General features: G+C 37.4%; 2 protein-coding genes across 2 annotated transcripts; one reads left to right on the top strand and one right to left on the bottom strand.

Moving 5' to 3' along the window:
• Window positions 1-286: 286 nt before the first annotated feature.
• LOC113664547 (uncharacterized) lies at window positions 287-6436 on the bottom strand. The gene is made up of 6 exons (XM_027180160.2): window positions 6064-6436; window positions 5812-5956; window positions 3416-5101; window positions 2385-2597; window positions 1259-1735; window positions 287-581 (listed from the first exon to the last, which is right to left on the bottom strand). Exons 1-6 carry the CDS (start codon window positions 6342-6344, stop codon window positions 384-386), a joined length of 3000 nt encoding a protein of 999 aa, XP_027035961.2. The 5' UTR covers window positions 6345-6436; the 3' UTR covers window positions 287-383.
• Window positions 6437-6454: 18 nt separating this feature from the next.
• LOC113664548 (centrin-3) lies at window positions 6455-11254 on the top strand. Its single transcript, XM_027180161.2, has 4 exons — window positions 6455-6769; window positions 8442-8556; window positions 9476-9667; window positions 10821-11254. Exons 1-4 carry the CDS (start codon window positions 6614-6616, stop codon window positions 10862-10864), a joined length of 507 nt encoding a protein of 168 aa, XP_027035962.1. The 5' UTR covers window positions 6455-6613; the 3' UTR covers window positions 10865-11254.
• The last annotated feature ends 444 nt before the right edge of the window (window positions 11255-11698 follow it).

The raw sequence follows: 11698 nt of genomic DNA on the forward strand, positions 1-11698 counted from the left end.
CACAATATCTCTGGCTTACATTTTCTGGAATATTCTTCGAAAGATTGCCCCCAGGTTTTTCCTCATATGAACTTTATTTTATCCGTTTCTGGACGAACAGAACACTTTCCAGGCAATCTTCCGTCCAAGGAAATTCTCCCTTTTCGAGCTCCCCGAAGGCCTTTATGAATTCAAGCACAGTACCCCTTGTCACTTTTTAACCAACTGAAGTACATTTTTCACAGCTGGTGAGACGATCCAACGTAAAATAGAAGAACCGTTTGGAAACATAACAAAGAACCAGTAGTTGGTATTTGCATTAATTTATTTTTAAGCCGCTCAAGGTGACATTACGTCAAGTACATCAGGAAATAAAAAGCATTTTTGTGTTGTACGCTATAATTTTATCGAAATATCCATTTGGGCTCAACTGACTGTCCATAATAATCTTTAACGTACAAGGTTCCTCTACAGATTGCTACGATTGCTGCCAAATGATCATCATTCACTTTGTCGCTGTATTCAAGTTCAATATGCCGTAACGAGGGCGCAAAGGACATGGAGCGACATGGCATTTGGTCACCAAGGGACTTGGCTGTTTCCTACAAACGAGAGAAAGAAAAAACATTGGTTGCAAGCCAAGGTTGACAAGACCAAGTTGTAAACTTGACTTCCGCCGGTTTCTCGGGTTCCGTCCTTGATCCTTTAATCTTTTTCACAGCTTCGCCGCAGTTCTTTAAGATGTCACGCAAAGCTACCCTACAAACTCTACCCTGTTCTGAGGTTAGAATTGCGTGACACGCGACCCGACCCAAGCCTCCCTCGTTTTTTCACTACCGAACCAGGAACTTCCGAGCAAGAAAGTAAGCTCAATTTCCGAACAGCGGGTAGAAATTGGGCCTAGACCGCGTAGTTTAGCCTATAGATTTGAATATCCGGACTTTCCAATTCAAAATTCCCCACTTCACCACGTTTATTTCCCACAAAAGAGCGAGTTCCAGATAAGGAGCTATTTTTTTAATGAGAGATTTTCCAGGTTTTTCTGATTAACCTTGAAAATTTGTTTCCTCAAAGCAGCCACATTCGTTGTTGCTCATTCGTCAGTGACGTAAGGAAAGGAAAACTACAAAAAATATATCAAGATCAACTAAATGTAACCGTGGAAAAACAAAATATCAATTAGATATGTCAAAGATTTGTAGATTTTGACACCAAGGTATGGGTAAGAGAAGCGAAAATTCTCGAGTGTTGTTTTACTGGGAATCAGCGAATCACTCACCGTATCACAAGGCTTCAGAGAAACTTTTCCTTGAGGGAGAACACTTTGGAATTTTTTGTTGTATCTCCACAATTCTTGTAATAGACTCCAACAATTTAAATCTCCTACAATTCCCAAAAATGGCTGGGAGGTTATGAGCTTTAAACCGTTCAAAACTGCTTTCTTGAGCTTTACACAGCTTTGCATCAGGGCTTTGATGCCGTTGTCCGATAAACAAGAGTTCCAGCTTGCATCTATTTCTCTAAGAAGCGGCATGTTCTTAGCCAAGCTACTGAGTGCATCATCTGTAAAGCTATCAATCCCTGCAATATTCAGGCAAGAAATATTATGGCAGTTCTTTCCAAGTGCAGTGATGGTGGGCTTAGAAGCTGCACATTGTCGTAGACCAAGTCGTTGAAGGGAGCGACAAGAATTTGCCACTGCTGATATTCCCTGATCCGTGACGTCTTCGCACCAGGATATGTCCAAGACTTTAAGCTACAGAAAAGAAAAACATATCCATATTTCAGTACCTGCCTAAAACTTGTACGTCTAACAGGTGCTTGAGAACTGGGCTAGTCTCACGACTCGTGGTTTGAACCCAAAATTAAAGGCAGTCGACCGTACAACAGCCCGCGATCAGGCCCCCACTATAACGGCTACGAGCGTTTCTCCGCCCGCGGAAGGATTTGAGAAGAGTCGGGAAGAGGTCTTCCAGCATTGCTCAAAGCCTCAAACTTATTCCGACGCGAAGAAATACTCACTCTGAAGCGCTCATAACTGGGGATCTTCTCACCGGCTGATTGTGCAGAGATCACACTACACGTCTATGTAGACAAAATATGTCCGAATACTTCCCGTCATTCGAGCACTTTCTCTGGGCTACCTTCAACCCTCAACCGTGTAAACACGGAAACAAAACAAATATGCCTCAGAAGTGTATACTATCAAATAACGACACAAGTTGCAATGGTGGCTAATCAATCACTTATCCAACTCCCTTTAAAGTAATAAAATCACCTTAATTGTTTCTTTGCTTCACCCCACTCCCCACATTTCTCATAGAGCTACTATGCTTGTCCCATACAAAGCTCTTTCTAAATCAATATCTTTCCTGCTCCCTTCAGTCTTATACAATGTATTTCACCTTTTCCCCACAGCCCTTTGCTATGCTCTCAAGTGTAAAGTCAGTGATAGCAGCCTCAGCCAAGGACAAGGATTGTAGATGCTTGCTCCTTGTGAGAGGCACCAGTCCATGGTCAGTGACATAACACATACCCTTCAGCTCAAAGCTGCTGAGTGTTGGACAGTGCACAGGGATGGAGATCAGGGAAAGGTTGCTGAGCTTTTCACAATCAACCTGGAAAGGGTGAAAGGAGAAACAAATCCTCTAACTTTGTGTAAGTCTAATTTTTGGATACTCTGAAGGTATGATTGAGTCAAATTCCCCTTGTGTGTTTCTCTTTGGATCATCTGAAATATGATGATAACATTTTACATATCTAAATTGTCAAGACGTTATACAGACCACAAGAAAAGTTTGTAAATCATAAGGCAAAGGCAAACTACAGTGGAACTTCCATTCTGGGGTCACTCTTGTGAGCAGAGCAAGAGTTCCCTAGATGTAGATGTCCCAAAGGAGAGGTTCCACAAAATAACCAGACTTTTTCAAGTTTCCCGTCAACACCCCACTTAGGCAATTACACACCCACACAGATTGAAAGTTCAGTCTAATGCTAAATCATTGACCTGCAGTGCAAGCATAATTTTAGCTGGTGTTTATACTCTGTATTATGTTGGTGAAAATTATGGCTTTCATCTTTCACTTTTACAGCAGCAAAATTTTGGAGAGAAAAAGAAATTCGTACCAAGGTGGTGAGCGACAGTCAAAAAAAAGGAGAAGAGAGGGGTTCAGGGACAGTGAATATTTTTAACGAAACAAGGCCGGTCAAACAAACATTTGCAAGCTTCTTCACATTAACTTGCCCTAATAAGAAGCCTGCACTGCAGGCTACTAATTCATCAAAAGCTATGGGTTTGCTTGAACAATAAAGTAGAGGTTTCTGAGCCATTACCAAGTATCTTAGTTATTTTACTAATATCTACAAGTTGCATACATTCATGTCTAACCCATACAAATAATAACAATATTTCATGGATATTTCTACATTTACATACCAAAGACAAAGATTCCAGGCCAGGTTGATGCCTAAGAATGTATCTCAACATTCCATCCTCCAGTTCCAACCACGATATTGTAAAATTTTTCAAACCTTCATTAGCATGAGAGAAAATTTTCAAGCATGCATTACCTAGCTGTTTGCTTGGATAATGCATGCCAGTAATGTCCAATGTTGCAATTTGTGGCTGAAAACTCTGCGTTACTAACAAATCACTGATTTGAATAACTCCTTTGGGTGACAGTAAACAGTTGGGCGTACTTTTGTTGTCCTTTTCACCAGTATAAATTGTATGTTGATTGGGGTTAACTTCTTCCTCACCATCAATTAGCACATCTTTAACCTCCCAACAATTCTTAGACTCCTTGCCTATCCCATTTTTTTTAGGGATATTGGAAGGGGTGGAAGATTTGCACCCTGCACATGACATTTTACATGCGGCAGAGCTGTAATCATTATCCACATCATCTAAATGTAGCAAAGAAATACTGGGAAGAACGTCAACAAGTTTCTCTCCTTCCCCACTCCTAGCATGGATTCTAAAATCCTTAATTTCTGCATCTTCATCCTCTAAAGCTGACTCTGTAGAAGTTATATCACAATTCACACTTGTGGTAGGTGAGAAAAGATAGTTGGGTGTAGACTTTTCCTCACCAGCCTCTTCACATCGTGTTGTCGTGTCATCATGTACTGGATGGCTCTCTACTTCAAAATTATCTTCACGAGCTAAAATTTCCTCTGACCCACAGTGTTCTGTAGTTTGTTTTCCAACAGTCATTAAGTCATATCTCTCCAAGCCAAGCTCCCTGTTGCCCACACTCCTAAGTTTACAAGTACTTGTAATTTCTTCTTGTTTTGAAAGTAACTGCATTCTGTTACAACTAGTACTTTCACTATCAACAGTTGCCTTGGATCCATCTTCAGTGGGAATGTCATTCCAGCAAATTGTCCTATCTCCAGCTCTCTCCATGAAATTTCGTTCACCATTATCATCATTGCACTCTTCATCTCCAAACCTTGCATTTTCATGTTCAGAAGCTTTGTCACTTGGTGGGATTTCTGGGGACAAACTGGAAAAAACTGCAAAAGAGGTATCAGACCCAAACTCCTTATGGCTCTGTCCATCTTGTGCTTTATTCTGTTCATCCACATGACATGTAGGGAGAACAAACTTTAGTGTCAAAACTTCCATCTCATTCAACAAATTTTCATTAAGTGAAAGATCATTATCTTTTGACATCATTGGGGATGGCTGTGTTTTAACAGAATCACTGACATCATTACACCACTGATTGTGATTGGGAATTTCCTGTACTGTCTCTTGGTTTGATGTCAAAGCAAGATCAGTGGCAACTGCATTGTGCATGATTCTTGCTACTTTATCTATGTTTAATCCGGCTAAGTACAGCAATGCCATGCAATTAACTCCTGTGTAAGCAAGATTGATGCTTGTTAAACTAGATCCACACAAACTGACAAGGTGTTTCACTGTATCAGTTGATAGTGAGCGACAGCCTGATATATCGACATTGGTAAGGCCAAAACCTGCATGAGGCATTTGGTGAGTAGGATCTGTGATCATTGCTTCTTTCTTAGAATTACGAATTGCAAAAGCAGCATCAGTAATGTTTTTACAGCTGGAAAGGTTGAGGTGTTTTAAGCCTGGGCAGCACATCAAAGCCACCTAAAAAGGAAACAAGTTCAGTACATTATATGTGGACAGCATGGGAAGATAGGAGTAATAATTAACCAATTATAACAATACAATAATATTTAAATATTGTGAGTTTTAATTTTATTTTAATTTTGTACATTGTCTAAGATAAAAAGCACACTTATTAAACTCAGTCTCCACCAGAGTCCCACACAGTACAATTTTTCAGTTGAATGAGGTATAACAGTAGTTTGGCAACCATGATTTGACATTAAAATCATATTGTTATAGCAGAAAACTGGCTCAGTTTTCAGCAGGCTTTCACAATTGATGGTTGGTGATGCACGGCTCTTGATATTTGGTTACCATTGGACACAAGAAAGGTTGGCCATGCAAAAACCTATATTTACCAAACTTTTACCCCACCTAGCTCAACTGATAATCATAGTACACTACAAAGGGATTGGTGGAAATCAGTCGCTTCAGGAAGAAATCTCACAATCTTATTTCAAGCTGTCACTGTGTTATAGGTAGCATACTTACTCTGAAATAGTTATCATGTCCAGGTTAATTTTAGATGTGCTCATTAAAAATTACTTATTGACATCCTGCATGAGAACAGCAAAATTTGGGTCCTATTTTCCCATGTTTCTAACTGAAATGCCGGTGATGCAAGAAATGTTTATTTCAAATACGTTGATATGTGTGATAACTTATTAGTGCCTTGAATGCATACTTACCTGAACAATGTCATCAGAGACAAGTTCTGAATTTTCAAAAGATAGAGATACCAATTTTGTTGCTTTCTCTTTAATACAGCAAAACACGACTGGATGAAGGAGGTGGATACATTCAGTGAAATCAATTGCTTGAAGCTGGTGACATCTGCAAGGAAACGAGTATAACACAGTTTGCACTTGGATGTTAATTTTTCGATAATTAGGTAAATGAATCTGAATAATCAAGAGTTTAACTTCTTCAAATCCACATACTTAGCGATTGCTGTTTGAAGTCCACTGCACGACAAACGATTACAGCTTCTCAGTTTTAATTGCTTCAGATGCGGAGGTGACAAGACAGATAAGAGTTCATCGGTGAGTTCACCAGGAAAATCTTCAAAGACCTGTGAAAGAATTTCGTCTCCAAAAATGCCTTGCCCAAAATTTCGAAGATACTCCAGCATTACGATGTGTTGCCGTGAAATATCACTACTGCAAACTAAGTATTTTATGATCGTTGCTTGAACAATGTATCGCAAGGTAGGCGGGTCCATGATCTTATTAAGACAGTTTGATTAACACTTGAAAATTATTAATGAAAACTTAGTTCGTCCGCCATATTGACCGATCTACCCATAACTCTTTGCAGGGATATAATGTTTACATACGCATGCGTTCATAATGTCTAACCGCCAATCGAATTTTGCGCGTCATTTTCCAAAGCAACCAGCGCTTGATTACTGCCGAACTCCACGAACGGAGCGTAATAAAAAATACCGTAATTTTTTTTACAATTTAATCAAAAGCTCAACAGAAAGCGACGATGAGTCTTTCATTGAAGACGCCTGATTTCAGCAAAGGAAGAGGCTCTAAAGGCAAGCGGCGGGAGCTGGGCGAAGAACAAAAGCAAGAAATCAAAGAGGCGTTTGATTTATTTGATACGGATAAGGATCGTGCTATAGATTATCACGAACTGAAGGTAACTTAAGCTTTAAACATAAAATCATCTTTAGTATCCAACTCTTGACGTTTTTCTGAGCTTGTCAATCGTTATTTGTTGAAATCGGCAAAGTTTTATTAGGAGCAGTGCTTGCCTTGGATATTGGAAACTGATTACTTTTTTGTTCTGTAATGATTGTGTGACGATGTCTTTTCCACTAATTGACCTTTGCTTTAGAAATTATTCTTTGAGTATTGTTACAAGACAAAAAGTTAACCGTTGTTGTGAAACCATCCAAGACGAGTATAGTCTGAGCTGCTAAACCGTAATATACTCGTCGTTAAGGCCTACCAGGAAGAAAACGATTGATTACTCGCCAAATTAAATGTACAGTCGAAACGATGTTAACGTGTTTGATGGTTAAAGTACAAAATATTTTAAAGTGCATTACGTGCATTGTAAGCTAATCTCCGTTCACTTTCATCTCTTAATCAGCACTCAATTTCCTGTGCTTTATTAAACACAGCGCATCGAAATTATTTAGGCAAACAATTTCCGAAATTTTCTTGCATTTTCTAACAAGGGTACCTCTTAGGCGAACATTTCGACAGAGAGAGCCAATTTGACATTCAAACACATATTTTGAAATTACTTTTCGATTCTCGTACAGGAGATCTATTTTCTTGGGAACGAAACTTGCGTGTCTCGTTATATCTAAAGAAAGGGATTCGTTGCCCGACATGTTAATTCTTATAATGCTAGAATTGTTTTAATAACTGTACAATCCCTCAAATTTGCGATGGTCATGCATCATAAGAGTAATTTACCATCATTTTTTTTTTATGTGCCTGAGTAGTTGTTCGCAATTTTTAGTGTATTCTATCCCACAAATGTATGCGTAATACTGAGTCAGTAATTACCTTCAGTGTTTAATTGCATTCAGCCTGTCAAAGAATTCAATTGATGTTTTTGATTACTCGAGTGGCATTTTCAATCAGTCAATCTCTTTTGTTTCTTTTGAAAGCGTGAAATCGTAGATAATTAGTGTGTCATTATTAGACCTCACAAAGACAGGAGGTCCTTTTTTTGATGGTAATGGCTAGGGTGTAGTATCAGGTGTTTCAGGTCAGTGTTTTAGTGTCATATTTTAGATGAAATCAACCATGTTTTAGATAATCAAGGAAAGATGTATAAACTCAATCCTGACTGTTAAAGTGCTCTTGAAACATGTTGCTGGCTAAATTTGGCTTTCTTTGCTATTATGAAGTACTAGTGTGTTCTAGATTGCACTAACAAAGAAATAATGCTTGTAAATGCAATCTATTGATATGTCTAACCTTGTGTAACTGAAATTATTTATTTTTCGTCTGTTTGAAATTTTTACTGGGATGATAAACTCGCGGGTTTTGGTTCTAAACAGACTTAATACACTTTGTGGTTGCATAGAGATAGCATTGTCCAAAGTCTGGGATATCTCTGTTCAAACTTCAAAAAAATTATCACTGAGTAGAGTTTATTATTACCTTGTTTATATTTTTTGGGAGGGTATTTTGTGGTTGCAGAAGTCAATTTGTTTTGTTATGGCCAAAAACACACTGGAAGGATAACACTACAAACGATTTTCCGTACAGTGAGAAATCTTTACTACTACCACACAAATTAATTTTTTTAATGAATGACTGATTCATTGATTATTGTGATTATTGTTTAGGTTGCAATGAGAGCTCTTGGATTTGATGTGAAGAAAGCAGATGTTCTGAAAATCATGAAGGACTATGACAGAGAAGCTTCAGGCAAAATTACATTTGATGACTTCAATGAAGTCAGTAAGTAAACCCAAAATTAACAGTTATTTTGATAGTTAATTTATCATGTGATTCATATGGCCCATGTGAGCAATCTCTTAGAAAACCATTGTGAAAGTTGACATGCATAGGACAGGACAGGTTTACGTGAGCTGGTCAAAGAAAAGCGGTCTGCTCTTGCACTTGCACAGCTTCATTGCAAAAACTTAAAGGAACAAAGAAAAGAGTTAAAACACCATGTGTGCATTTTCAGTGAATTGTGAGTTTCTGGTTCCTTCTGGGAAAAAAAAGGGAAAAAAAATGAAGAAAAGTTGTGAGATGACTGGGAATATATGAAAATCATATATGCAAAAAGTTTATAGTATAGAATCTCTTTGCAGTTGTCCCACATGTGCCCATCTATCACATCCTATTTAGGTTGAAACCAATTTCTTCTGAATTTTCAATGCTTTATAGTGGTCATATGATGAAATGTTTATTGTCTGAGTTTGGTTGGAAGAGATGGGAAAATATATGGCTCTTGGTCATGACCTTGAGTCAAATATCTTCTGGTCAGCCTTCCCACTCAGTCAATAAGTGCATATTACAATCAATGTGCAGTGTATGAAAACAGAATGGTAATGATGATAATAGTAATAATGAGTGTAATACTAACAATGGTTATACAATAAGAATTATTATATATTTGTGAAAATAGTGTACAGCTGGTATGATGCAGCATTTTGTCTCTGTCAAGAGAGTTAGCAGATGCCTATCAAAAATTTCAAGCAAAGTTGTTTGGATTCATTGATCATTTCTAGTAGTGTAATATGGTAATTTTGTTGAAAGTGACCTTGGTAATAGAAAAGGCTTTGTAAAATGTGAAAAGTGTAAGCTACTGAGAACTATCACTCAACAACAAAATATAAGGAACACCAATTGTTTTTTCTCCTAATTTTAGTGACAGACTGGATGCTAGATAGGGATCCACAGGAAGAAGTGTTCAAGGCATTCAGATTATTTGATGATGATGACAGTGGCAAAATTAGTCTCAGGAATCTGAGGCGAGTAGCAAGAGAGCTAGGAGAGAATATGACAGATGAGGAGCTTAGAGCTATGATTGATGAGTTTGATAAAGATGGAGATGGAGAAAGTGAGGGACTTTAAATTTGTTCATACTTATATTTGCCCCTTATTTATAACTTATATTCTAGTTGACCGTATAGAACTTGTCAAGAGCATTACATGTTCCAATATGTATCAATCCTTTAACTTCAATGACACACCAAGAAAGAATTTCTCCCTGCAAAATCAATACAATATCAAGCAGACATCAATTGGGAATTTAGAAACAAATATATGGATTAGGGGTTTATTAGTTGATCCAATAACAAATCATCTGTATTGACATGGTAAGAATTGTATAGCAGACAATAAATACTACTGAGATATTGGAAGTGGAAGTGTTAAGCCTTGTGTAATCATGTGTACCAAAAAATTATGTGGCTTAATTCAATTGCACAAGTACATGTCATTGTATTTTTTTTTCTTTGTTGGAATCCGCCCTAATGTTTTTATTTGATTTGCAATGTGTGTAATTTCTCTCCATCTACAACCTTCCTGCTTCCTCTCTTATTTGTTTTCCTTCTTGTGTGTTTGTTTACTCAAACAAACTACTATACTGTAAATGGGGTTCTTTTCAAGTTATTGTTAAGTGTACCAATTTTGAAATGATTTTCCACTGAGATGCACTTCTGAGTTTCAGTCAGAGAAATGATGATTTTTCATGGGGCAAGAGCTAATTTCAAATTTTTTTCTTACTCTGAGGAACATTTTCTAGATCAGATCTGATTTGAATTAAAGAGGAAATATTTTAACTCTTACTTAATAGTCTGGTGGCATTAATGATGAATATCAGTATCAGGTTGTAGCAATGTAACCAAGAGCCAAGATCGCAGGGGTATTTAGCCCACTAGCTTTCACTGACCCCTGTTTTGGTTTCTGCATCAATCAGAAGGTTACAGATCTGTAGAAACAGTGAAATTCTCTAATGAATATCAGTCTTCCTCATCCATATTGTAAGCTTGTAAAATTTTGTCAATCTCAAAGATATTTACAGGGTGTTTTCACAGTCTTAGCCACAGATTTTAAACTTGCTAGCTTTTAAAAATTAAAAGTCTCTCTGCTTATGACAGACCAAAAAATAACCCATTTCAATACTCATTTACTTAAAGACTATCTCCCCCATGATTAACATGTACAAAATAAAGCTATACTTAATTTGACTTTCACTTTTGTTTCTGCAGTAAATGAGGAAGAATTTCTGGCCATCATGACAGGAGATACATAAAGACAGGCACCTTTGGAAAAAAATATATACTTGTATATTTTGCTGGAAAATCTGTGAACATGCCCTTTAACAATAGATATTTTTTTTACCGGGAATAAGCAGACATGTTGTAAATTGTACTTTCACTTAGCAATTTGTAAATTGTTTATGCTAATGGCAATGCATACCTATTTTTAATTTACTTACTTAAAAATCAAAGGAAAATTAGATTTGGGTTGATGTATCCCAAAATGTGGTGTCATCAAATGTTTTGAAGATGTGATCTTGGCTGATTCCAATACTGGACAGAATATATGAAAGTATTTAGCTTTTTTTTAATTGTATTATTTATTATGACAACGCCATTGTAGATATTTTATTACTTCTTAATTAAAAAACTAAACTGTTTCAGTTAGTGACTTCTTCAGCGGAAAGTATTTACTACCCTGGTATGATGGTGGGAACAAAAAGACGAAAGGTTTGGGGAAATGATTTGGTTGCCTGTTCAAATGAAATAATAGCCAGGTGACGCAAATGCTGTTTCCCCTGAATAATCATTTCAGTCGAAGGAGAAGGATGATGATAAGTTAGAAAAATGTCAGCTCTTACGATGTTTGATTGATGTGAAACCAAATTCTCAGGGCTTAGGGTCGGCCGCGCTGTGTTCACTTTTTTGTTTTTACCAAACTTCTGGAGTCGGAAAAAATCAGCGAAAACAAAATTGATGCGAGCTCCCCGCGGAAAAGGAGTGACTGTTCGTAGTCAAACATTTTGACGTCCTCTGTGATTTAATTTTGAACACAGGGGTTTCAAAATGCTTTGAAGTAGGAAGTAGTTAGCAAAAGTTGGTGACTG

Source organism: Pocillopora damicornis, chromosome 2 (genome assembly GCF_964200805.1).
Source record: "Pocillopora damicornis chromosome 2, jaPocDami1.2, whole genome shotgun sequence".
Lineage (NCBI taxonomy): Eukaryota > Metazoa > Cnidaria > Anthozoa > Scleractinia > Pocilloporidae > Pocillopora > Pocillopora damicornis.